The sequence below is a fragment of the Malus sylvestris genome, chromosome 5, assembly GCF_916048215.2.
Source record: "Malus sylvestris chromosome 5, drMalSylv7.2, whole genome shotgun sequence".
Classification (NCBI taxonomy): domain Eukaryota; kingdom Viridiplantae; phylum Streptophyta; class Magnoliopsida; order Rosales; family Rosaceae; genus Malus; species Malus sylvestris.
In genome coordinates, this window is record NC_062264.1 from 38,398,546 (window position 1) to 38,425,759 (window position 27,214).

The 27,214-nt window shown below is 39.2% G+C and overlaps 2 protein-coding genes and 1 pseudogene across 14 annotated transcripts in view; 2 read left to right on the forward strand and 1 right to left on the reverse strand.

The window, feature by feature from the left end:
- Positions 1-15,164, forward strand: LOC126620792 (threonine--tRNA ligase, chloroplastic/mitochondrial 2-like; annotated as a pseudogene).
- Positions 6,423-27,214, reverse strand: part of LOC126620820 (uncharacterized) — a 44,238-nt gene continuing 23,446 nt past the window's right edge. Inside the window, exons 2-3 of one of the 3 annotated variants that reach the window (XM_050289144.1) lie at positions 8,219-8,956; positions 6,423-8,000 (exon numbers count right to left, since the gene is read on the reverse strand). In XM_050289144.1, coding sequence (XP_050145101.1) covers positions 6,578-7,252 — 675 coding nt within the window. In that variant the 5' untranslated portion in view covers positions 7,253-8,000; positions 8,219-8,956 and the 3' untranslated portion in view covers positions 6,423-6,577. The remainder of the gene's footprint in view (positions 8,001-8,218; positions 8,957-27,214) is intronic. The other 2 variants (XM_050289143.1, XM_050289145.1) reach the window with 2 other exon arrangements.
- LOC126620785 (probable LRR receptor-like serine/threonine-protein kinase At1g56130) lies at positions 16,208-27,161 on the forward strand. 11 transcript variants are annotated; one of them, XM_050289074.1, is made up of 28 exons: positions 16,208-16,331; positions 16,413-16,464; positions 16,933-17,025; positions 17,556-17,652; positions 20,333-20,506; positions 20,849-21,005; positions 21,149-21,220; positions 21,700-21,771; positions 22,017-22,088; positions 22,205-22,276; positions 22,394-22,465; positions 22,571-22,642; positions 22,733-22,804; positions 22,881-22,961; positions 23,063-23,131; positions 23,226-23,297; positions 23,485-23,550; positions 23,701-23,763; positions 23,953-23,997; positions 24,103-24,161; positions 24,402-24,787; positions 24,921-25,116; positions 25,217-25,381; positions 25,499-25,617; positions 25,760-25,970; positions 26,082-26,313; positions 26,462-26,612; positions 26,702-27,161. In XM_050289074.1, the coding sequence occupies exons 5-28, from the start codon at positions 20,395-20,397 to the stop codon at positions 27,095-27,097; spliced, it is 3,084 nt and encodes a 1,027-aa protein (XP_050145031.1). In that variant the 5' UTR covers positions 16,208-16,331; positions 16,413-16,464; positions 16,933-17,025; positions 17,556-17,652; positions 20,333-20,394; the 3' UTR covers positions 27,098-27,161. The 11 variants fall into 11 exon arrangements, with proteins under 11 accessions (XP_050145031.1, XP_050145030.1, XP_050145035.1 ...); XM_050289073.1 differs by having other exon boundaries at positions 16,413-17,025; XM_050289078.1 differs by lacking the exon at positions 17,556-17,652.

Genomic DNA, 27,214 nt, shown 5'->3' on the forward strand with positions numbered 1-27,214 from the left:
GCGATCCACATCATCGCTGTGTAGGATCGCCGGCTGTGTGGGATTTGGTGAGGGGATGGTTACGTGTCCATCATCGTCGAAAGGTCTGCTTCGACTGCAACGTCTCCACTTTTCTTTCCGTTTCAACTTGTCTCTCACAAGCCTCTGCTTCAGTCGCTCTCGATCGTCGCCTTTTCTAAGGCGTCTGAGGGACAAAAACCGAAAGCCAAACCTCCACCACAAATGAAGTCACGAACGCCACTCTCACTCACCCTCCACCGTTGCACACGAACCCAATCATAATTCTGAAATCCAAACACAACCCAGATGTTAATCTTTCAGAGAATGGCAATGGCCACTTCTTCTTCCTTCCTCTCAATCCCTCTCCCAAAGACCTCTTCTTTGCTTTCCCCAGTTAAACACTGCGCTTCGCAACTGAGCTCCGAGTTCAGGGCTCTGTCCCTCTACGGCGGTAGAAATGGAGTCTCCACCTCCTCGGCGATGGCCACGGAGGCTCAGATCTCGACCCAAGACGACAAATTGAAGGATGAAGAAAATAAGAACATATGGAAAAATGGGTGTACAGCAGTAGATAAGGTGCGAAAATTTTCATCCTGTTTTTGGGAATGTGAGAAGATACATGGGTTTCTATATTTTGATAAAGTGTTGAGGTCGAGCCATGTTCATTTTTTTTTCTGAATTTCCTTGTAGTTTGGTATTAATGGCGCCTTTTCCGCTGTTATGGTGATGAACTATTTATATGTGTTTGACTGCAGTGTGCACACGTGATGGCCATGGTTGTTCAAAAGCTCTTCCCGGATGCAAAAGTGACAATTGGTCCGTGGATAGAAAATGGGTTCTATTATGATTTTGATATGGAGCCTTTGACGGACAAAGAGTTGAAGAGAATCAAGAAGGAGATGGTAAGTGGAATTTCTGTATAAGTTATCATGTTTGTATCAAAGTTTTGGAACCATGAAACTATTGAAAACTATTCATGAGCATTTCTTTTGTGATTTGTAGGATCGCATCATTGGAAGAAGCTTACCACTCATAAGAGAAGAAGTTTCAAGAGATGAAGCTCACCAAAGAATAACCGCTCTCAACGAACCATACAAATTGGAAATTTTGGATAGTATTAGAGAAGATCCCATTACCATATATCATATTGGTAAGGGTTTCACTATTTTCAGGGTCAATATAGTATGGAAGGTGATGATTTAATGTGCAGGAACTGTGCGTAAAGGAATAAAAAAGAGAGGGCGGGGGTGTGCTCAGGGAAAACAATGTTGTTGGTGCTCTTTAAAAATGAGTTATTGATATGCAGATTGAAAAGGAGACTAATTTGAAGGTGGGAGGAACCTTTTGGTCAAGCTAACCAAATTATACTTATGTTTATACATATGCATGCTTGTACTGGGATTTGATTGTGTTTTGAACTAGCATCCTGTCATATTAGACTGTCTTTATGTCATAATTCATCATAGTATGCCGAATTCTTCATAGTATGCCGAATTCTTCATAGGTGATGAATGGTGGGACCTATGTGCGGGGCCCCATGTTGAAAAAAACTGGAAATATTAACAGAAAAGTTGTCGAACTTGAGTCTATTGCTGGTGCCTACTGGAGAGGAGATGAAAAGAAACCGATGCTGCAGAGGATCTATGGCACTGCATGGGAGAGTGAAGATCAATTGAAGGCATTTCAAAGAGGAAGCTAAACGTCGAGATCACAGGCACCTTGGTCAAGTTCTTGACCTGTTTTCTATACAGGTACTCAGAATTGCCCTGAATCTCTTTCTGCTGTTTACACAGATTTATCAGTTAGCAATCCCATTATTTGTAATTATGAGGATTCTTGCATTGAACATTTTCATTGTTGAATTTTCACAGAATGATGCTGGTGGGGGTTTAGTGTTATGGCATCCAAAGGGTGCTATTGTGAGGCATGTAATGGAAGATTTGTGGAAAACGATCTACATAGAATGTGGTTACGATCTGCTGTATACTCCACATGTTGCAAAGGGGCAGATAAGTTGTCATCTGGATTACTACAAGGAGAATATGTATGATCAAATGAATGTTGTGGATGAACTTTATCCGTTTCGACCGATGAACTGCCCCTATCATATCTTGGTTTACAAAAGGAAGCCTCACTCATATCATGAATTTCCTATTCGAGTTGCTGAGTTGGGAGCCGTATATAGATACGAATTATCTGGAAGCTTGCCCGGTCTTTTTCGTGTAAGAGGTTTTACTCAGGTATGATGTTAGTATTTGCAAACTGTTAGTCTATAATCCTAGGTGTATGAAGTGGTTTTTTTTTGTTTAACCTCGGGACCTGTTGCAGGATGATGCCCACATATTTTGTCTAGAAGATCAGATCAAAGATGAAATTAGGGGTGTCCTAGATCTTACCGAAGAACTTTTGTTGCAATTCGGCTTCAGCAAATATGAGGTCAATCTCTCTACGAGGCCAGAGAAAGCTGTTGGAGATGATGATATATGGGTGAAACTGTGAAAGCAACATCTGCCCTTAGAGATGCTTTGGATGATCAAGGTTGGAGCTATCAAATTGATGAAGGTGGTGGTGCCTTTTATGGTCCAAAGATTGATCTTAAGTTGAGGATGCCCTTGGAAGGAAGTGGCAGTGCTCAACTATACAGGTTAATCCTGAACTCATGACGGGATAATTCTAATGTGTGCTTTGTTTTTTAATTGGTAGTCTCTCCGTCTATCTCTGTATCACTTTGTAAACTGTTCATTGGAGATTTGAGCATCTTTTTTGAATTGAGCGAATTACATGGATTTGTTTGATAAACTAAAGCCACTTATTATTGTTATTTTAAATTGTTTGATCTTTTGTATTTCCCAAATTGTACAGGTTGATTTTAACCTACCACAGCGTTTTGACTTAACATATGCTGACTCAAACTCTGAAAAGAAGCGGCCTATCATGATTCATAGAGCTGTTCTTGGGTCATTGAAGTGATTTTTTGGGGTCCTTAGAGAGCATTATGCCGGGGATTTTCCATTATGGCTTTCGCCGGTACAAGCTCATGTTTTACCAGTTACTGACTCTCAGGTTTGTAAAGCAGTTGCATGTTTAATTTTTCAATTAACTCAAGAACCCTCAACACACCTGCACAACGGTTACCTGGGCTACGACCCCCAACTCTCCTCCCAGCGATTCGACTCCTTTGTTGACTCCGAGTCGCTCAAGGACTCCGCCACCGATTCCCCAATCTTCCACAGCTCTGCTGTAGACAACGCTTTCGCCACTCAGCCGGCATCGGAGGCCTTCTCTCCTCCGTTGATCTACACTGAATCAAATGGCCGGGGCTTTGATGGAGGGTTTGGCGGGTCCGACGATCCGATTTTGCCGGCTCCATCGGAGATGCTGCCTGAGGAGGGCTTCGCTCTCAGAGAATGGAGGAGGTAGGTTCTCGAATTCTAATTGTTTTCGATTGAACCGATAGTTCTGTATAGCAATTAAATTTTGACTCTTTTGTGCAATTTAGTTGAAAGTTGTTGGTTTTGATTTGGCTTGATCTTTCTGTTGCTCAGAAATTGAGTGGAAGTTGTTGTTTTGATTTCGGTAGTTTTCAAGAATTGGATGCTTAGTGATAAGTAATCGTCTGGCTTTATCGGGTAAGGAGATAAAGCAATTAAATTTCTAATTTTGGATTTATAGTTCGTATTTTGAGCCTGAATTCATGAAAACAAACATAACCCATTATTTATTAGCGATTAATGGTATGATTAATTTAGTTTTTAATCATAATCAATAGCATGTAGCTTTAGCAGAAGTGGGGTTTGGGAAATTGGCTAGCACCCATGTTACTTTTTGTTTGTCTGCTTTCCATTTCTCCTTTCTCTTGCCATCTTCTCTGTATTTTGGCTGCTTCTCTCTCCCGCACTCCCTTTTTTACTCTTGGTTCTGTGGTTCCCCAGCTGCCGTTAGGTTTTTGTGGTCGGACAACGATGGAATCCGAGGACGATGACTACTGCAGAAGCGACGATTACTACTAGAAATTTTTATTTTGAATTCGTATCCCCTAATCGCCGATCTCCTCAGGTTTGCCCCAAGCCGGCAAAGGAATAAGGGGAATGGAGCTCAGACTATCAGAGGTATAAATTCACATCCCTAATTTTTTTTTTTTATTAATTTCAACCGGATCTGAGAAATTCTAAGTCATGGATCTATGAATAGTGTCTGTTGAGTCTCTGAGCGTCTCTATTTTTTTTCTTCAAATGGTCTCTGTAGTGTCTCTCTGTATTTGTGCATCCATATGAGAATATGATATTTAAAAGCTCATTATGGTCCTGGGAAACCTCCTAAATTATCGATTCCTTGCTTTCTACGTACAATGTTTCATATTCTGTTTTCTAATTTTCTGATTTTGGGGTGGAGGGAGTGCTAATATGGTAATTTTCGGGGAGTTAGTCGACAGCCGGCACTCCATGATCACGTCGAATCCTTATGAAAATGAATTCAGAACAAAATCGCGCTAAAGCTAGGGCGTCACCCGTAAGTGGCGCGCTGTGTGGCCCGAGCACAGTGATAAGTGAGCAAGGGTCGCTGTATCTCCATCGGCACCCGGATGCAGTGTTAAATGAGCAAGGGGGCCATAGAAACTTCTTTTCGAACGACTCCACTCAAAGTTGTTTGGGAGCATATGCTCCTATCAACTTTACCCGGGACACACAAAAGAAGTACTTTGATCCTATTAGACGGGGGAGGGTGAAGAAGCTAGGACAGAAGGGTAGAGTTCAAGAGAGCAAAATGCGTTTAGGAACGTGGAATATAGGAACCTTAACGGGAAAATCTATGAATGTAGAAACTACTCCTTTTATCGTCGAATCCGGAAGGAAGAAGTGGTTGTAGCTTTGAAGAAGATGAAGCATAGAAAAGCAATAGGCCCAGACGATATACCAATCGAAGTGTGGAAAGTTTTGGGAGAGACAGGTATAACATGGCTCACTGACCTTTTCAATAGGATTTTGAAAACGAAGAAGATGCCAAATGAGTGGCGAACAAGCACTTTGGTGCCTATCTACAAGAATAAGGGCGACGTACAAAATTGCATGAACTATAGGGGTATTAAGCTAATGAGTCATACAATGAAGCTCTGGGAGAGAGTCATTGAGCATAGATTGAGGCAAGAGACACGGGTTTCGGACAACCAATTCGGGTTCATGCCAGGGCGCTCAACCATGGAGGCAATCTATCTCTTACGAAGATTGATGGAAAGATATAGAGATGGGAAAAAGGATTTACACATGGTCTTTATAGATTTGGAAAAAGCGTATGATAGGGTCCCAAGAGACATTCTTTGGAGGATTTTAGAGAAGAAAGGAGTACGAGTAGCATATATCCAAGCTATAAAGGATATGTATGAAGGAGCAAAGACTGCCGTAAGAACTCATGAAGGACAAACCGAAAGCTTTCCCATAACTGTAGGATTACATCAAGGCTCATCCTTAAGTCCTTACCTTTTTGCGTTGGTAATGGATGAGTTAACAGGACATATTCAAGATGATATTCCTTGGTGTATGCTTTTCGCAGACGATATAGTGTTGATAGATGAAACTCAGGAAGGGGTAAATGCAAAGCTTAACCTTTGGAGAGAAGTGTTGGAATCTAAAGGTCTTCGCCTAAGCCGATCAAAGACAGAATATATGGAGTGCAAGTTCAGTGCAAATGGAGGCCAAAACGAGTTAGGGGTGAGGATCGGAGATCAAGAAATACCAAAGAGCGACCGTTTTCGTTACCTAGGATCTATCTTACAAAAGAACGGAGAATTAGATGGAGATCTCAACCATAGAATACAAGCTGGATGGATGAAGTGGAAGAGTGCATCCGGCGTGTTGTGTGACCGCCGTATGCCACTGAAGCTCAAGGGAAAATTTTATAGGACGGCAATAAGGCCAGCGATGCTGTATGGCACAGAATGTTGGGCGGTGAAACATCAACACGTACACAAAATGGGTGTAGCGGAGATGAGGATGCTTCGTTGGATGTGTGGGCACACGAGAAAGGATAAGATTAGGAATGAGGATATCCGGGGTAAAGTAGGAGTAGCCGAAATTGAAGGAAAGATGAGAGAAAATCGGTTACGGTGGTTTGGACATGTGCAAAGAAGGCCTACTGACGCTCCGATTAGAAGATGCGACTATGGGACAGAGGTTCAGGGCCGAAGGGGTAGAGGAAGACCTAGGAAAACTTTGGAAGAGACTCTAAGAAAAGACTTAGAGTACTTGGATCTAACGAAGGACATGACACAGGATCGAGCACAATGGCGTTCTAAGATTCATATAGCCGATCCCACTCAGTGACTTGGATTTTCCAAGTCTCCAACCAAGAAGTTTTCCTCACTCGGGAAATTAAGGGAACACTACCCCAACCTACATGCTCCACTCAGAAAGCTTCAACATACAAGCTTCAACAAAAGAAAATTCAAAGAACTTAGCGAAGAAGGCTTTGGTGTATTTAACACAATACGTTGAAATGAAGGAAAGCTTATTTATTGATATCCCCGATAAGCTACAAATATGTACATATACATGAGTCAAAATAAACACACAAGAGGGAGCCTTCACAAAGGTTGCTTAGGAGAAGTCTCAGCAGTCGGTAGAGCCCCAGAAAGAGAAGGCACCGGAGGGGGATCATTTGGAGCCTCAGTACTGGACAGAACCCTAGAAGGAGGAGGCATCAGAGGTTGATCATTTGGAGCTTCATTACGCGGTACAGCCCCAGAAGACGAAGGCAATAAATGCCTTTGGAACAAACCCACAAATCTCTGATGATCAAGTAAAACCTGACCATCAGTTTCCTTCATCTGGTCAAGCTTCCTCTTCATGTTTGTAGCATAGTCATGTGCGAGCCGGTGCAACTGTTTATTCTCATGCTTGAGCCCTCTAATCTCCTGTTTGAGACTCATCACTTCAGCCGCCAATGATTCAACTTGGCGGGTTCGAGCAAATAGGCGTTGGGCCATATTAGACACAGAACCTGCACACTGAACACTGAGAGCCAGCGAATCCTTAACAGCTAACTCATCAGACCGTTTGGAAAGTAGTCTGTTATCTTTGGGAGTGAGAAGGTTCCTGGCCACCACCGCAGCAGTCATATCATTCTTCATCACGGAATCCCCAACGGTAAGAGGACCAGTTGGGGAGACGAAGGATGGGCGCCATATGTTGTCTGGAGAAGGCGGGGCTGCCTCTTCAACAAGGTTCAAGTCAAAACGACGGTCAGAGGGGCCAGACATTTTCAAAGGTGTTGAAGAGAGAAGAGGTCGGACAAATCAAGATCTTAGAAGTGCAAGAATGAAGCTTCTACTGGTGGAGATTCAAGTGTGCTTTGGAACTTAATGCCAGCCTCTATAAAAATCTGCACTCGACGGAGCTTCAGAAATCAAAGAGGCGCCTGCTCAAAAATCGAAGAGGCGTTTGCTTTCTCAAAAGTTGGGCTGCTTAGAGATCACGAGGGTTGATCTCAGAAATCGAAGAGCCGTTTGCTTTCTCAAAAGTTGGGCTGCTCAAAGACCACGAAGGCCGATCTCAGAAATCGAAGAGGCGCTCGCTTTCTCAAAAGCTGGGCTCCCTAGAGACCACGAGGGCCGATCTCAGAAATCGAAGAGGCACCTACTTTTCCAGCCTTGTCAGCACCTGTCACACGCACACTCAACTTTGCGGAAATTATGGGCATTCTGTCAAAGACTTCTGGGGAAGTAGAAAACACAGGAATCTTACTGTTCAATCACCCACTTCCCACACGCAACAATAGCTCATGGGTACCACAGATAACTTTGCCAAAGTTCTCTGCCAAAGTTGAGCACGTGAAGCTTGCAGCTCCCACTACATCGCTCTGACCAAGAAGGGTAAAAGAATAGCAAAGAAACAGCACTAACAAAGTTTAGACCCATAAATTTTGAAGGTCTAGCTACCATATTATTACCCACAAGGGTAAAGGAACAGTACCACTGCTGGATAATTGGAAAGTCCATGTATGTCAACCTCTGTGCTTCGTGGCAAGGTAGACTAGCAAACATGCCCAACCTTTACTCACATTCGAGAAAACACTCCCAATAAGATTGCTTGCTCCAAAATCGAAGAGGCACCGTCCTCCGAATCTAAAGAGCCAGACTCCCAACATGACTACTTTCTTAAAAATCGAAGAGAGGGTAAAGGAACAGTACCATTGCTGGATAATTGGAAAGTCCCTGTGTGTCAACCTCTGTGCTTCGTGGCAAGGTAGACTAGCAAACATGCCCAACCTTTACTCACATTCGAGAAAACACTCCCAACAAGATTGCTTGCTCCAAAATCGAAGAGGCACCGCCCTCCGAATCTCGAGAGCCACTCTCCCAACATGATTACTTTCTCAAAAATCGAAGAGACACTGCTCCCCGAATCTCGAGAGCCAGACCCCCAGCATGATTGCTTTCTCAAAAATCGGTGAGGCACCGTTCTCCGAATCAATCGAAGAGGCGCTCGCTTTCTCAAAAGCTGGGCTGCTCAGAGACCACGAGGGCCGATCTCAGAAATCGAAGAGGCATCTACTTTTCTAGCCTTGTCAGCACCTGTCACACGCACACTCAGCTTTGCAGAAATTATGGGCATTCTGTCGAAGACTTCTGGTGAAGTAGAAAGCACATGAATCTTACTGTTCAATCACCCACTTCCCACACGCAACAATAACTCATGGGTACCACAAATCACTTTGCCAAAGTTCTCTGCCAAAGTTGAGCACGTGAAGCTTGCAGCTCCCACTACATCGCTCTGACCAAGAAAGGTAAAAGAATAGCAAAGAAACAGCACTAACAAAGTTTAGACACATAAATTTTGAAGGTCTAGCTACCATATTATTACCCACAAGGGTAAAGGAACAGTACCACTGCTGGATAATTGGAAAGTCCCTGTGTGTCAACCTCTGTGCTTCGTGGCAAGGTAGACTAGCAAACATGCCCAACCTTTACTCACATTCGAGAAAACAGTCCCAACAAGATTGCTTGCTCCAAAATCAAAGAGGCACCGTCCTCCGAATCTCGAGAGCCAGACTCCCAACATGACTACTTTCTCAAAATCGAAGAGAGGGTAAAGGAACAGTACCATTGCTGGATAATTGGAAAGTCCCTGTGTGTCAACCTTTGTGCTTCGTGGCAAGGTAGACTAGCAAACATGTCCAACCTTTACTCACATTCGAGACAACACTCCCAACAAGATTGCTTGCTCCAAAATCGAAGAGGCACCGCCTTCCGAATCTCGAGAGCCAGACTCCCAACATGATTACTTCCTCAAAAATCGAAGAGACACTGCTCTCCGAATCTCGAGAGTCAGACCCCCAGCATGATTGCTTTCTCAAAAATCGAAGAGGCATCGTTCTCCGAATCTCGAGAGCCAGATACCACAGACCACTTTTTCAAAGTGCTCTGACAGAGTTAAAACATGTGAAACTGGCAGCTCCCACTACCGTGCTATGACCAAGCAGGGTAAAGGAATAGCATTACTACTTGTTGTTAGGGAGACTCCTATATATGTCGACCTCCATCCCCAACGGACAGGCAGACCTGTAAAAATGCTCAACCCTTCATCATATCTGAGAGGGCACTCCCAACAAAGCCTTTCGAAATATTCAGCTTTCTTTCCCCCCGATAATACCTCTGCAAACAAGCTATACTAGAGCAAGAATATCTCATATCATCAGGGTTAAAAGCAAGAGTATCCCATATCATGCTTTTTCCCTGTTTTTTCTTTTGGCCTTGTTTTTACCTGCAAGACAAGGAGAAAGAGAGCAATCAGTCAGCACTTGGAATCAAGCTTCCAGCCAGGAACTGACTGCCTGGAACCCCTTACCTGATTACTTACCTGGCATTGCTCTCGAGTACTCATCTTCATCATCTTATGTTTCCAGGGAAGATTCCGCATCTGCTTGAGGAACAGATAGGGCAAGTGCGAAGGATACAAGGAAGCATGTGGAGACAAGCGTAACAGCACACGTGCCGATACATCCATTACTCTGTCAAAAGCAAAAGTATCCCATATCAGCAGGGTGGAACGTACTCTAGATTTGATGGACTTGTTTTGACCCTCAAATTCTTCAGTCGGCCTTATACTCTGGAGGAAACCAGAAAACCCTCCAGCTCAGTTCAAGAATAAGCCTGTGGAAAGTTACTTCTTCAAAAGCAAAAGTATCTCATATCATCTCTTCTCATTTTTCTTCTCTTTATCCTTCATGCTGCTGCAAGATGGGGAGAAGGTGAACAATCAGTCGGAGCTCTGATTGCTTACCTTGTCTGTCACCTCTTTCAGCAGACCCCCTAGCTCGGCGACTTGGGGGACTCCTACTACATGGTTTGTATCGCGCTTGACCAAGCCTGAAACTACAAGTAAGCTTCAAGTGAAATTGATACATTACCTTGTGCATCTCCACCAGTTAAAGATACCACCCCTGGATGGAGGAAGAGTACTTCTAGAGAAGATGCCACATCTACCTATGAGACAGATAAGGCAAGTCAAGACAACACCACACTCCGATACTTAGAAGTTTCGTGATTACGAGATCATTCTCCCACAATATTTCCTAATGTCATTTGTACTAAATCATTCACTCGTACTCACTAAAGGAGAGCTTGAACCTATGTACTTGTGTAAACCCTTCACAATTAATGAGAACTCTTCTATTCCGTGGACGTAGCCAATCTGGGTGAACCACGTACATCTTGTGTTTGCTTTCCTATCTCTATCCATTTATATACTTATCCACACTAATGACCGGAGCAATCTAGCGAAGATCACAAAAAGCGACCGTTTTCGTTACCTAGGATCTATCTTGCAAGAGAACGGAGAATTAGATGGAGATCTCAACCATAGAATACGAGCTAGATGGAAAGAGTGCATCCGGCGTGTTGTGTGACCGTCGTAGGCCACTGAAGCTCAAGGAAAAATTTTATAAGACGGCAATAAGGCCAGCGATGTTGTATGGCAGAGAATGTTGGGTGGTGAAGCATCAACACGTACACAAAATGGGTGTAGCGGAGATGAGGATGCTTCGTGGGATGTGTGGGCACACGTGAAAGGATAAGATTGGGAATGAGGATATCCGAGGTAAAGTAGGAGTAGCCGAAATTGTAGGAAAGATGAGAGAAAATCGGCTCTGGTGATTTGGACATGTGCAAAGAAGGCCGACTGACGCTCCGGTTCGAAGATGTGACTACGGGACAGAGGTTCAGGGCCGAAGGGGTAGAGGAAGACCTAGGAAAACTTTGGAAGAGACTCTAAGAAAAGACTTAGAGTACTTGGATCTAACGGAGGGCATGACACAAAACCGAGCGCAATGGCGTTCTAGGATTCATATAGCCGACCCCACTTAGTGGGAAAAGGCTTTGTTGTTGTTGTTGTTGTTGTTGGGTCTTTGCAGGATTTTTTTGGGTAAATTTGTGATTTGCAGTTGATTTATGGGTTTGGTTTGAATGCACTGACAAAAGTTATTGTTTCTGTTAAGGCAGATGATGAAAGGTAAGTTTGAAAGGAGAAAGGGTTGAAGTGGTGTCTGGTTAGAAGGAGAAAGATCCATGGCAGTTGGCACGACCATGGCCACGGCCACGAAGAGGAGACATTGTTGGCGATATCGAAGCTTCTCAAGGAATTGACCAAGGAGGAGGACATGAAAGTACATATTTGGATTTCATCAGCTTGACCAAGATCATGAGCATTTTGATTGTCTGCAGCTCTCAGTTCTTGGTATTTCTTCTTACACATTTAACCTGGTTGAATTTTTTATTTTGTGGGTTTGGAAATTCAAGTTTTTTTTTTCTGCAATTTATATTTCCATTGAAGTTTTTGAACTGTTCTGTTTGGTTGCCAGTATGATTACTTATACACTATTTCGCCATATGCATTTGCTACAAAATGTAAACTTATTTTAAATGACACATGTTGAAGTCTCTTTGCATTTGCATAAGCTATTGTGTGTTGTTAAAAGAGAGGGGGCATCTAGCATACAACACACACGCCATGGGTGTACAACTAAGTTTGCCATGGAAGGATTTCTGGATTTCTTCGATGCCTCTCCTTCAGCCAAACCTCTGCATTTACATGAATTTTTAGATTGCAGAGTCTGACAGCATGAAGCATATAGACCGTTAGCAGCTATAGATTTATTTTTCTAAACATTTTGGATAGGAAAATAAATGGATGGTAAAGGTAAAACTGAAATTGAAAAACACAGAGGTTAAACATGTACAGTTGAAACCGTACCATTTGTATAATTTTTCCCCAAAAAAAAAAAGAAATTAGGGTCACATGGCTTCGCCAAGCTCACAGCACACACGCCATGAGAAGAAATTTAATGACTATTGTCTGTTGCTAAAAGAGAGGAAAGGTAAAAGGTAATGGAATAAATCTGTTCTCAAAATCTAAAACTAATATTCTCAATGTGTTTGAATTCTCTTCTTTTCATTGTCATTATTTGGCTTCCTTCTTTCATTGTTTGTTCATTATACAACTGTTTTACTTACCATTAAAATCCAACTCATATAGTTTGATATTACAGATATGAATCCCAGAAATTAGTTAAACAGTTTATAATCTATTCAAATTAACAAGAAAAACATATGTTCCCATGCATGTAGAAACTCAGTGGAGATAAAACTACATTTGCAAATGAGGCAGAGCACCAATGAAGTGATTATGGTGCATGTGTTGTGTGGTCTAATATAGGAAGTATATTAGTTGTACGAGTGATAATGCGACTTATTGCATGTAAATTTATCCTCAAATTTGAAAGATATTGTACATTTATTTTGGTGATCGATATATCATTGTTTGATTTCAGTCTTTTGTTTTTACCTTTTCAAATAGTTGGTCTGCATCTCTATATTTTCCCATTGCCTCCACGCAAAAGGTCAATTTTCTTTTGTCATTAAAATGTTCTTAGATTCTGGTTATATGTGTTTGGTTTTTTGCTATTGTATCTTTTGAAGTTTGCTTATTTGTATATTTGTTTGCATTTGGTTTTGCTTGGTTGGTCTATAGGTGGCTTGGTTGTATCTTCCCCCTTCCTTTTTATAAATTTATTGCTTGGCAATGTTAATTTGTAACTGCAATGCGCAAAAAAACTAGGACTAGCAAGAGAGTGGATGATACAAGAAAGACATAATATCCTGCTTTAACTGGTGTACAAGTGTGTAATGACAATATTTATCATGCTAACAATGTGGAAATCAACCTGCATTATTAGCTTTTACTACCCTCATGTAAATTTGTAATCAGTCATTGATTTCTGTTCTTTTATGCACGGTTTTGGGTTTGTGGTATTGTGTTGATTGATGCTATTGCGGCCGGAGAATGTTAAAATCCCATGTTGGAAGCTTAACTAAATGAAATACAAAAAGAAATGAATGTTGGCAATGTTAATTAGTAGTGAACCGCTAGACCACCTCTAGAATGATGGCTGACTGGCTAGCCCCACCAATTTTCTCTTTTGTGTTTCCATCTAATTTGGTGTATATCTTTGGCAGATGGATTCGGGAGATGCCGATTGCTAGCAGATGGAACAATTGCTTCCTGGGCTCTTCTAACTAACTGACATTCAGTATCATGTAAGGAATTATAATGGTTTCGATTCTTCTGTACTTTTCCTTTTAAGTTTAGTGTTGTAGTACTAAGTTTTATGGATGTCACATTGAGTCATGTGACCATCGTATTCTCTCACAGCTCACAACGACGAAATCGCGCAGGGCTTCGTTGATTTCTGTCAACTCCGACCTCGACCAGCATCGGGTAACCTATTGACCACCCCCTCTCCATCTTCTTTTTCTTCTTCCGCTTCTCCCTGTGCATTCCAGTTTGACTGTCTATGATCGAAAAGGTCAGTCCATCTAAATTCAGCAATTGACTCTCAAACTCTGAATCTGATTTCATCTCCTTCTGCTGTTCTCCTCCATTCCCCTCTTCTCTCTCTTTCTTCTGTAAATTTAATCAACTAATTCAATTATTCATTTTTTTTATAGAACATCTGTGGCTCCGCGAAAGATTGGGTTTTTGCTTGATCATTGTCAAACGCTGTAGCAACTGTAAGTTTGTCAAAATTTATAATCATGGTTATTTGTTGCTGGAATTTTGATCGTAGTGGTCCAGATTTACTTGCTCATGATCTTTTTATTGCTTTATTGTGAAAAGATGGGATAATTTACTGCAAAATATGCTTAATTTAATGGAGATTTGCTAGGTTTTTAATACAATTCGGTTAATTGAATAATGGATATCGGAGATTTTCTCTAAAGGATTATAATTTATATAGAATTTATAAGTTTTATCTCTTTCGGGTTACTTTATGTTTCAAATTAGTTGGATTTAGCATTCTTCTCAAGTTTTGATAATTGTTTAGTTTCTGATTTTTGTTCCTTGCATGGTTGATTTTCTTTGATAATTGTTGAATTCTATATTTGCTTGGTACTTAGGATCTAAAGCATTTTGCCTTTTGAAAAGCAGCTGCAGGGAAAGTATGAGGTACCCTTTTCTTCTTTGTTTTTAATTTTTAATTTTTTAAATTTCTAATTTTTATGCAAGACATGAAATATTGTGGGAATCAAATGTACGATTGTCACCAAATATATATATCTTTTGTGGAATATTATTGGTGATAATGGTAAGTCTATGCATAGGTAGTTATCCTTATTCTGTTCGAATTTCTCTCTAATTTTCTTTACTCTTCCTTACCTGCTATGTTGTATGTGAAAATCTGAAATGATAGCATTTGTTAATCTGTGTTTTGGGTTGTGATTTCCATATTTTACTTCCAAGTTCTGAGTCATTTATCTGACCTGAAAAAAATATTCGGTCCTACTCCTAGGCTAAACATTTGTTGGTTTTATTTTTATTCCTTATAGAAATTCAAACATCATCCTGCAATCAAAACACCGCTGGAAGGTGGGACTGTTCCCTAGAAGTATGCTGTCAACGCTGAATGAAATGTTTATTGAAGAGTTAAGGTATGAGGCTTTAAGAACAGGGTTTCTCATAGCTCGAGTTCTCATTGTTGTCAATCATAGTGATTTCATGTAAGATGTAGTTAAAGCACACTACAAGCAGAAGTAGACAATCTGTTGCTTATTGAACTACCCTTGTTATCAGTTTTGACTCAAAAAAATATTTGATGATGACATGCTGAATTGAATATTGGCTAAAATTATATTGAAATTTGCAGGCCGAAGCAGATATTGTTAAAAGAGCTCTAAGTCAGCCTCTGAAATTAATTGCCAAAAGTGATGTTGTAAATGGAAGCATTGTCAGTGAGAAGGCATTTTTTTTTCGTATAAAGCGGGAGCCTTGTGCACTGGGTACGACCTTCACTTTATATACTATGCTCACTATCTGTTTAATATGTTTCATCGTATAAATTAAAGTCTCATTTCTCAGTTGCTTTCAAGTGACAACCCCAACTATGGATGCATGTTGCCACTGGAAACTATGAAAATTTAATAGTTGCTGGGATCACTGATCCAACTAAAGTGGGTTTCATTATCAAGTACTTCATGAAGAGAATATTTCAGAGATCCAATCGCTGGGACAGATTGAAGAAGGTGAAGATCACAGGGGTGGGATACTGGGGAGGGTGGTAGGGTTATGGGGAGTGGGCTCTGGTTGGTTTCGATTTGACCGAGGCCTTGGTTCGATGGAACCGAGGTGATGGGGACCATTCATGAGATCACAGCCAGAAGATATAGGGCCTACGCGTGGGGTTTAGGGGTTTCACGGGGAGGGTTACAGAGGGAGGGGGTGCACGCGTGAATTGCAGAGGGAGAGGGAGAGAGGGAGAAAGAGGGGGAGTAGGGTTGCTATATTCAAGTTCTCTTTTTTATTTTTACTTGAATTTGATTTGATTTGATTTTTTTTTTTTTTTTTTTTTTTTGGTGACAGGTTGAGAATGCGAAAGCTAATTTTAATTTAATTCATGGTATATTGTTGTTGTTGTTTTTTTTTTTTAACTTTATTTTTGTGGGATTGTGCTGTTTTTGGGGAAATTAATATTAAATTGAAGTAAAGTTTAGATATTTCTGTAATTGGGATTTAGAGTAAGAGATGAAGAACTGAATGTGATTGCAAAATTAAAAGTTTAGAACTTTTTTTGTTTGGAAGCTAATTTTAAATTCAGTTAGCTGATTAATTAATAGAGAAATGTATAATGAATGCGTGATATGTTTTTCGATGCGTTTGAGCAGACATGGGTACTGCTTCAGCAGCAGCAGCTGCTATATGATGGTAGATGAGGAATTCTGAGATGCTGAGTGCTCTTAGTGTCAGAGATGAAGACTTGATAATGATCGTATCCAATTCTGCCTCAAGGTATACTTGATAATATTGTCCTTTATGTGCAATTCACTGTATGATGTTCATGCCTTTAATGGGCCTGTCAAAATATTTCAGTGCACCCACCAATTGGTTTTATCATCATACATCATTCGTGAGAAATGGGATGGTGAGTTTCTCAATACAGTTTTAATTTTTGTGCGAATAATGTTTGTAAAAAGTCTGTTTTTATTTTGTTCATTGCAGATTCTTATTCTTTTATTTAGTTCACCATTCATGCTTTTAAAGATAAGAAGTGCAAGGCTCTCTCAGATGTTAGTTTTGGGTGGCAATTGAAAGACAGGAGGATAAACAAAAATACCGACCAATTGAAAGGATAAATTCAGTTGAAATTATTTGGTTCATCAATTATTATAGTGTGAACTTTCTGCATTAAATGTCCTGTTTTCGGGGAAGAGTGATTCATATAATTGGGTTTTATTAAATTTTTCTTGATTTTATACAGTTTTTCGTTTAAACTTGTGGATTTGGAAACACTTTTATGAGTGTTAAAATCTTATTGTATGTCTAAAATTTGTTTGGAATTTGGTGGATTCTTCAATTTCATCACCACCCATTCTCACAACTTCAGCTAAAGTGTTTCGCATGTACAAGATTCGTGTTCATTGAGGTCATTTCAAACAGATTTCAAGCTGAGCTGCAGAAATTTGATTCAAATTGGTGGATTTGGGTAAGAAACTAAGAAACCATAATCTTTTCTTTCGGTTTTAAGAACTGAATTTCATGGTTAAGTTTATGTTTCAAGATTATCTTCCTTTCTCCTAAATGCTGAGTTTTATGAGATTACATTTGGTAAGTCTGAAAACGAATTAGAAATACTGAGTTTTATGAGATCTATTTGGCAAGTCTGAAAGCGGATTGCGTATGTTTGTATCTTCCTTTCTCCTAAATACGGAGTTTTATGAGATCACACCATCTTATGTTTATTGTATAATCTTATGCGGTCAGAAGAATTATCATCTTTTTCCTTTCAGATTTCAACATACTTGGAAATACTTCAAATTTTTTGTAGTGCAGTTTTAAGTTAACATGATTACGTAAGTTCTGTTTCTTTAGTAAATTTTTATGCAGGAAAGAAAGTCATTTCTCAGTTTGTAGTTAACATGATTACATAAGTTCTGCTTATTGACCTCATTCACTTATGTGTTCATTCATGATTGTGTTAAGTTTATTCAGGTTAAATGTGTCTTATTCATGCAGTTACTCATGAAACAGTTGTTCCCGCCGCAACGCGGGCGTATTTTCTAATTGATACTATTATTCAAGACTCAAAAGTTGGATCTTAATTCATTGACCGGTATGCAACTATGAATTTTTTTAGATGCTATATCTATGAATTTTTCTAGACGCTAGAAAATATTAAAGTCCCAATTAAGACGTTATGCTAGCAAATATATAGACCGAGAGAAAGCAAGTTGTTTACATACGTACAAAATTATCTCAGTCGTCCCGATTAAGACTTTACTAGCAAATATATAGACCGAGAGAAAACAAGTCAAAATTACCTCAGTCATCCTAATTAAGACTTTACTAGCAAATATATAGGCTGAGAGAAAGCAAGTTGTCTACATCCATAGAAAAGTATGTCAATTCCAATTAAGACGTTGCCATTGAATATATTAATTGAGAGAAATTGAGTCGTTTACCTACAAGTACTTTAGTCGTCCCCAATTAAGACGTTAGTAGCAAGTTGTTTACGTACATACAAAATTATCTCACTCCCAATTAAGACGTAAGAAATTTGATAAACAAAAACAAGTCAACGGAATAATTAAGCCAAGGTGGTTGGATGGTGGTGGGTTCATACGTGGTAGTGTGACTTTCCGTCATCCAAAACATAGGAATTGGATTCCATCAGTGCGGTTATAAATTATTTGATTTTTTCATTTAAAATTAAACATAAATAGTATCTGACGAAAACTAATCGTATTGTATACGATGAACGGTTAAGATGTGAGGATAAAGTGGATCCGGGGAAAATCCCTTTCCCAAAACATATCCTCTTTTGACTTTTCTCGCTGCATCATTCAACTCAACTTGCATATATTTTTATCCCGATCGAATTTTCAGTTCAGCCACAACTTTTGAAAATTCCACCCGAGATTTTTTATTTTTTATTTTTAAAAGAAAATCCCACCTTTGTTTTTCTTTGAAAAAATCCACTTCCACTTATCTAAAATTCATTTTATCGTTGTATTTATACGTAAAATTATGAATGAAATATTATTCTTTACCAAACAAACTTACAATATACATGTAATTTTAGCAATATTTTAAGCTAATCGTCAAAGTCTTGAGTTCGATACTTTGTAATCTGCGCACTTGCTTGAACAAGGTCATTGGTAGGTAGGATTCAATTTTCAACTAGCCTCTTCCGAATCCAAAAAAGATGGATGATCGTAGTTCGACACTTGTGTCCATCTTTTTAGAAAGGAAAAAAAAACTTATTGAATAGTGTGTCAAGTTTCTTGTTAGACATAATAATGTGATTAGTTTAAGAATTGTCACAATGACATCGTGGTTTGATGTCATATCAAAATCACCAACTAACAAAGAATTAATCCTTTGTTCTTTCGCTATCGAGAAAAATCCCTCTCCATAATTACAATAATTGACCAACTGAGCAAGAATGTTAATCCATAAGTCAATCCCTTAATTTTTAAACTATAAAAATATTAACAATCTAGAATTGTACATAAATATTTCAACACTAAAGCAGCTCAATGTGCAATATTACAGTATACAATTCAACTAATATGATCAAAGTCTTGGCCAACTCCAGGTGGGAAATTAAAAAAGTGGTCGCCATTTGATCATGCAACTTGGACAAAATATATTATAGGATAAATTATATAAAATTACTTTAACTATCGGTCGAACCACAATTTCATACCTCATATTTTAAACATTACAATGTCATACCTCAACATATGAATTCGTTGTAATGTCTAAATTTTCTGTCAATTTAATTGTTAAATGATGACGTGGTAGGAGTGGGACCCACTCATTTACCACCTTGAATAAAAAATTAATTAATTAATAATAAATTACTAATTCTTATTTAACAATTAAACTCAATTAAAAATAATAATTCTCTTCGTTTCCCACAAATCGTCTCCTCCCCCTACTCCCTCCTCCGTCCCCCTTCTTCCACATTCGTCCCCTTTACTCCCTCATCCGTCCCTCTTCTTCGTTTCCCAGAAATCGTTTCTGGGTTTGTATTTGTGTTTTTCGTTTTGGGTTTTGTTTTTGTGAGGTTCTTCGTTTTGGCTTTCTGGAACTCTCCCTTTGCAATTTTGTTTGGTGGTTTTTCTTAGAAAAATGGTGAAGAAGAAGAAATTGAAGAAATGGCAGTGGGGCGAAAGCCCCAGTCGGTGATGGGATATGAAGAGAGGGAAAATGATAAGGGGATGGTTTCTAATTCTCAGTTTTGCGAAATCTTAGTGAACTTATGATGAAGAAATCAAATTAGTTTTATGTAAAGACTGTTGGAGCAAGATGAATTGGGTCTGGTTTTGGTTTGCATCAATTCCCACTTATTTGGGGTCTGGTTTTGGTTTGCCATCGAAACCCACCTGCGTTTTGCGATTGGCGGTGTATCAGTTGTTCCCGGAGGAGGACGAAAATTAGCTGCGTTTAAGGAGGACGAGGAAGAAGGGGAGCGGAGGAGGAACGGGGACGATTTCCAGGGAACAAGGAGGAGAGGTTTTTTTTTTAAATTTTTAAAGTTAATATTAATTGTCAAATAAAAAATAAAAAATTTATTAATTTTTTATTCGAGTTGGCAAAAAAGTGGGTCTCGTTCCTGCCGTGTCATCATTTAACAGTCAGATTCACAGAAAATTTAACGGTGGTCTGACATTGTAATGACTTCATAAGTTGAGTTATGACATTGCAATATTTATATACATATACGTTGTCAATATATGACTAAAATCTAATGGTCTTCTTCTTCTTACATGCAATGCATGATTCAGCCAGTCGGAATATAAGTGTTGGTCGTTTAAGTTCACGCCGTCGAGGAGAGCAAGTTCTGCACATGTACAATATGAAGATGAAGTTGCTGATGAGGATACTATTACTCTACTTCCTCAGCTGCTTCTGGTTTCAGCTGTTCTTTGCTCAAAATGCTACCACTGATCCATCTGAAGGTTCTCTCTCTCCCTCTCTCTCCCCCTATCCCTAGACACACACACTTTGCCACATTTAAGTGTTTTTGACTAGGAACTGGGCTTTTTTCCCTCAACAAAATGACATTTTAAGTGTTTTTCGACCATATGAAATGAAGTTTCGAGGAACTTATTTGTATAGTCTTTTATTTGTATAGTCTTTTTTCTTTCCATATACAAAACATCCAAATTAAGGGTAATTTTCCTTTGTAATAATCAATTTGATCTCTCATTTGATTCGAGATAGTCTAGTAAGTGGTAACACAAGTCAAATTATGGTGTGATATATAATACACACAAGGACTGAATTAACTGAGAGTGCAGTGAGGGCGTTGAACTCAATATTTGAACAATGGGACACACAAGTGCAGTGGAAGATCAGTGGAGAACCCTGCAGTGGACCTGCCATCAACGACAACAACCCAGCCATCGCTTGCGACTGTACTTACGACAACAATGCTACATGCCACATCACCAAACTGTATGTTAAACTACTCTCTTTATGAACAAGATTTCTATGCCAATGCTGATTTTTCACTTGCTACCTAAACATGTTAACGTCATAATTTGACAGTGTCGCTCCATTTTATGTAGTTCTAAATGTTCAATCTCTTTGCTTTCCAGGAGCGTGTATGCTCTTAACAAACGAGGGGTGTTTCCAGAAGAATTTGTGGCTTTGAGATATCTCACAGATTTGTATGAATTTTTTTCAACTCCCTTCTCTGTTTTTGGTTCATCAAAATCATATATTGGATATTAAAAATGTAAAACGAATGAAAATGGTTTGAAAACTTTGAGTTTTAATGAAAATGACAAAATAAAGGGTAAAGTGTATATTATAAGGATTGACTTTTTAGTGTTAAAATGTGGTTTTTCGTTAAAGTGAACAGTACCGGGAGCTTTTCGTTAAAGTTCCCTAATAAAAATTGTAGAATTATCAGAGAGACGGGCCAAAAACTCACTTCCAAGAACATAGATACTGACCCAACTTGGTAATTACCACCTGCACAATCCGTCAGGTGTGGGTTTATCTCAAAAAGCCTCGGCATTAGTTGGAGTGAGATTTGAATATTTAAACTCTTCTTTCTTCATTTCTCTAGCCGATGTGGTATTTCAAAAAATATGGTGATGTACGATTAAGAGTTAACGATTACACTTCCTTTCAATTTTTGTAGAAGGATTGATCGGAATTATTTCACTGGTCCCCTACCCGCATTCATTGGCAATATGTCTGCATTGATTACATTGTAAGTAGTGAGAGAACATTTCTTTTAAGTACTCATACTTCTGATGAGACCCGTAGCAATTTGTATACTTCATTTTGAATATCATAATCTACATTTATGTACTTTACACCTTTTTGGTACTATTTATGCCGTAATCTACAAAAAGTCGTTATGCTTTTATTGAATAATGCAGAACTAGTTTCCTGTTATGTAATGTAATTAAGTTTAATGGTGCTTATCTTTCCCTAATTGATATCTCCATTCAGGACAATTGGCGTCAATTCATTCTCTGGGCCCATCCCCAAGGAGCTTGGAAACCTTAAGAAGCTAGTTTTGCTGTAAGCCATAAAAAATGAGAAAGCGTACAGTAAAATTTTGTGTCATAAACATTAGATACAGAACCTTTCAATAATTGCTTTCAAGTAATTGTTTGCCTGTTCAACATGACTTGCAGGGCGTTCGGATCAAATAATTTCTCCGGAACACTTCCACCAGAACTTGGTAATTTAGTCAAGCTTGAGAAACTGTAAGTGGTTCGTTAAATCATCAAATTTGAATTGCATGTTAATTCCTTACGGATGAGCAAAAATTGCACTTTATCGTATGAAATGGGTATTAATCAGTTGCCTTATGATTTTCACAGTTACATGGACGGCTGTGGACTCGGTGGTGAAATTCCTTCAACATTTGCCAAGCTCACCAACATGCAAACCCTGTAAGAACGGCTCTTAAATCGTATTTTAGATTTGTTAGTTTATCCAGTACTTTGAGATTGCTTTTCTTGGATGAGCTTAGTATATGTCAACTTTTTGAATTTTAGCTGGGCATCGGACAGTCCTTTCTCAGGAAAGATACCTGATTTTATAGGGAATTGGACACAACTCTATGATTTGTAAGTAGAGAAACCTTTGATCTTTTGCAGTTTATGAAAGCAGACCTGAGATGGATTATTTGTTCACAAGCTTCTTATATGTTTCTGTAGGCGATTTCAAGGGAACTCTTTCGAAGGCCCAATACCAACCAGCTTTTCTCGACTGACCTCATTGAACACTCTGTAAGTACAAATGTTTCATAAATTGTAATTCTCTCCGAAGACGGGATTTCAGTTTATTTTGCATATAATGATGTAGGCGAATCAGTGATATATACAATGGGAGCTCCTCTCTTGATTTCATAAAAAATCTGACAAGCTTGACTCATTTGTATCATTTGTAAGTGAAGATTCTCATCGATCCAGATACTGTCATCTAACTTCTTTTTCCTTTTGAAATTTGATCTACTTTTTATCAAATTTTATGTTTTTGGAATACAGATATCTACGAAACGCATTAATCACTGGTACCATCCCATCTGATATTGGAGATCTAAATCTAGGGACACTGTACGTACCAGCAAATACAAGCTTGAGTCCCAGCGAGACCAATTAGTTTTCTTTCATTCTGATTGCTCCTCTCAACTTATCGTTGGTGTTGCAGGGATCTGAGTTTCAACAATTTGACAGGCCAACTCCCAAGTTCTTTGTTCACCATGAGTTCTCTTACATCCTTGTAATCCCCGTCCTTATTATTATCTTTTTCTTGCCTTATCATACATAAGTTATCAAATCTTTAACATTCCCTACTTTGATTGAAGAATATCTCGACTAATCCTTCTAGATTTTGTGCACATCTGACCTTTTTCTTGCTCATCTCTTTTTCTTTTCTGGGTGCCTTCTACTATAATCGAAATGACCAGGATTCTTGGAAACAATAGTCTCTCCGGACCTCTTCCGAGCCAAAAGAGCTTTCAACTTCAGACTATGTAAGTCCTCGTTTCTTAAAGTAGTCATATAGAATGCACGGTGCATGTATGTGTTTGTGTATATTCGTAAGCATTCTAATCCTATCTTACACAAGTTCTTGATAACTTTCATGTATTTTGTGTCTTTTGATTCTATTTTGTTATTTGCAGAGATTTGTCTTACAATTTTTTATCAGGAAGCTTTCCCCAGTGGGTGACCACAATGTCGCAATTGTACGTGTCCTTTTATCTTTCACCTTCATTTTACAGTTTAAATCACCAGAATATGTTCGGACAAAAAATTACCGCTGAGATTCATTTTCACAGTGCTACTTGCCTACAAAGTTTTGATCTTGTACATGGAATTTTCATTTGATAAAGATATAGTTCTTCATATGTTGATTGATTAATGATTTTATGCAGGAACTTAGTGGTCAACAACTTCACATTTGACAGTTCAAACGTAACGTGAGTTGAAGTTTCTCTTACTCGTTTTAGACAAGCAATACTATCACAACTCTTCCACTATATGTTTCTATCGGGATAACTAATAATTGTTCTCTGTGTTTGCAGTCTTCCTGGATTGAATTGCCTCCAGAGAAATTTTCCATGCAATCGAAATGCCCCACGATGTAATCTGCTCTTATGTCACCCATCATTTACTATTTTAATGCAACGTCATGTCAGAGGAAAAGGCATTGCTTCTCTAGTTATGTATACATATGAACATAGATTGCAAGCATGTTTTCATAAGTTCAGTAATACGCATAACTGGTTAGAAATATGTGACTGATGAACATTAGCATGAGTCTTCAATTTGACGTTTCATCGCTAATCATGGCTGGCTTCTGGTATTACATGAAACTTTACAGATGCAAACTTCTCAATCAATTGTGGTGGAAAACAAATGACGGGAAGTGATGGCATATTGTATGAGACTGAAGACTCAGCTCTTGGCCCAGCAACATTCAATGTAACCAGTGCAGAGAAATGGGCTGTCAGCAATGCCGGTTTGTTTTCTGAGAGAAAGGACCCATTTTTTCTGGTAAATACCCTTGCACAAGTCACTGGAACAGATGTGACCCCGGAGCTTTTCCAGACTTCAAGAGTGTCCCCAGGATCACTGAGATACTATGGCCTGGGCCTTGAGAATGGGCCTTACACTGTAACATTGCACTTTGCAGAGACGGTTTATGAAAGTCGCACTTCGCAAAAATGGGAAAGTCTAGGACGGCGTGTATTTGATATCTATATTCAGGTAAGACTGCTTATAGAATAAAAATCTAACTTATTGAAGTAAACACCTCATTGGACAGGTTTTCGATGTTTTAAGCTACCTCTTCATTTAAAGGAGACTAGAATTATCACCTACCTCTTCATTTGGTTGCTAGGGTATCCGCAGGACGAAGGACTTTGACATATCGAAGGAGGCAGGTGGGGCTAAACTAGGAATTATGAAAAGATTCAATGTTAGCGTGTCAGAGAATTATCTTGAAATTCATCTGTTCTGGGCTGGTAAAGGGAGTTGTTGCACACCTTCAGCAGGTGATTACGGCCCACTAATAGCAGCCGTCCATGCTGCTTCAGGTATAATTTGTGTTAACTAGTAGAGATTTCCTGTGAATGGTTTAAATGTATTTTTCTGCTGTTAATTGACACTGAAGAATTCGTCTGTTTTATTGCTAAGATTTTACACCAACAGTTTCTGGGCTTCCACCAACTACTCCAGGAAAGAAGAGCAGGACTGGGTTGATAGTTGGAATTGCAATTCCTGTTGGAGTTGTGAGCTTACTATTAGTATTTGCGATTCTATATACGAGGCGGAAAAAATCAGAAAAAGAGGACGACGAAGGTAAATGACCATATTATTAGTGGTATTCAATTCAGGTTTCTCTACTCTGACATTAACACACACAAGAATGCTTTCATGAAAGTAAAACTTATGTCACACTGTTTCATGAATGTGCAGATATTTTAGGATTAGGCCCTCGACCAAATACTTTCAGTTATGCTGAGTTGAGAGCTGCAACCGAAGATTTTAATCCTTCAAATAAGTTAGGAGAGGGAGGATATGGCCCTGTTTATGAGGTGAAATCCGTATTACATCAGTATCATGTACTTGGAAATAATGACAAGAGAAACGGGGAGAGCGAGTGAGCGAGAGAAGAAAATAAAGCTTCTTTTTTCTTTCCTTTCATGTCACTAAATTGTGTTTCTGTGTACATTGTAGGGTACACTTTCTGATGGGAGAGTAGTGGCTGTGAAGCAACTTTCAGTAGCATCTCACCAAGGGAAGAGTCAATTTGTATCTGAAATTGCTACCATATCTGCTGTGCAACATCGGAATCTAGTGAAATTGTATGGATGCTGCATCGAAGGCAGCCACCGCATTTTGGTTTATGAGTATCTTGAAAACAAGAGCCTTGATCAGGCACTTTTTGGTACAAACCTATCTACTTTTAGGTTGCATAGAAACAACATTGTCTGTAGTTTCAAGCACTCTAAAATTGTTAAGAAATGTTTTTGATTGGATGTGTTCACTAATATTTCAGGAACAAGTAACTTGCACCTTGACTGGCCTACTCGATTCAATATATTGTTGGGAACAGCAAAAGGACTTGCTTACCTTCATGAGGAGTCAAGGCCAAGGATTGTACATCGAGATGTCAAAGCGAGTAATATTTTGCTCGATGCAAAACTCTCCCCAAAAATATCAGATTTTGGACTGGCAAAGCTTTATGATGACGAAAAAACCCACATCAGCACCCGGGTTGCAGGGACAATGTAAGCCATCCTTTATTGTTTTTCCAGAGGATACATACATTATGGCCACACACATTTATACTTGCATGAAATTTTAACACACATGTTAATAATGCCTCTAATGATCTCAAGCAACATTGTGCAACCATTTGATTATCTTGCATTATAGAGGCTATTTGGCACCGGAGTATGCATTGTTTGGACATTTGACAGAGAAGGCTGATGTGTTTGGTTTTGGAGTCGTTGTTTTGGAGATCCTCAGCGGGAGACCAAACTCTTACAATAACTTGGATCCAGAAAAGATTTATCTTCTTGAATGGGTAGGAATTGCGTTCGCCTAGCTTCATTCAGGCATTGTTGTGAAAAACTTATTTATACTTACCTTTGACCGTGGCATAACGTTTTTCAGGTATGGACTCTACATGAAAACGACCAAACTCTAGGGTTGGTGGATCCGAGATTGACAGAGTTTAATGAAACTGAAGCAACTAGATTGATGAGAGCAGCTCTTTTGTGCACACAGGGATCACCGATGGCAAGGCCATCTATGTCACGCGTGGTTGCAATGCTCTCTGGAGACATTGACATAGGCACTGTTATGTCGAAGCCAAGCTATTTGATAGATTATAATTTTAAAGATGTAACAACATTTTCAACAGGTAGATTTTTGGTGGAGGATGATACCCCATCAACTGCGTCCAAGCATAGTAATGTTTGCCTCAACTATCAGCCCGAAGGCAGCAATGCAAGTGGTGCTAACACCCCCAGGGTTGACCTTGCGCCTTCTCCAGTAAACGTCACTTAATCACTGGTCGTTGGCATTGTAGGAGAAGGAAGGTGATAAATAATGGGAAATGATTTCCGAATGCCTTTTATCCTTTTGTGCACCCCTGTGCTTGTCCTTAGGTCTTTTCTGCCCTTA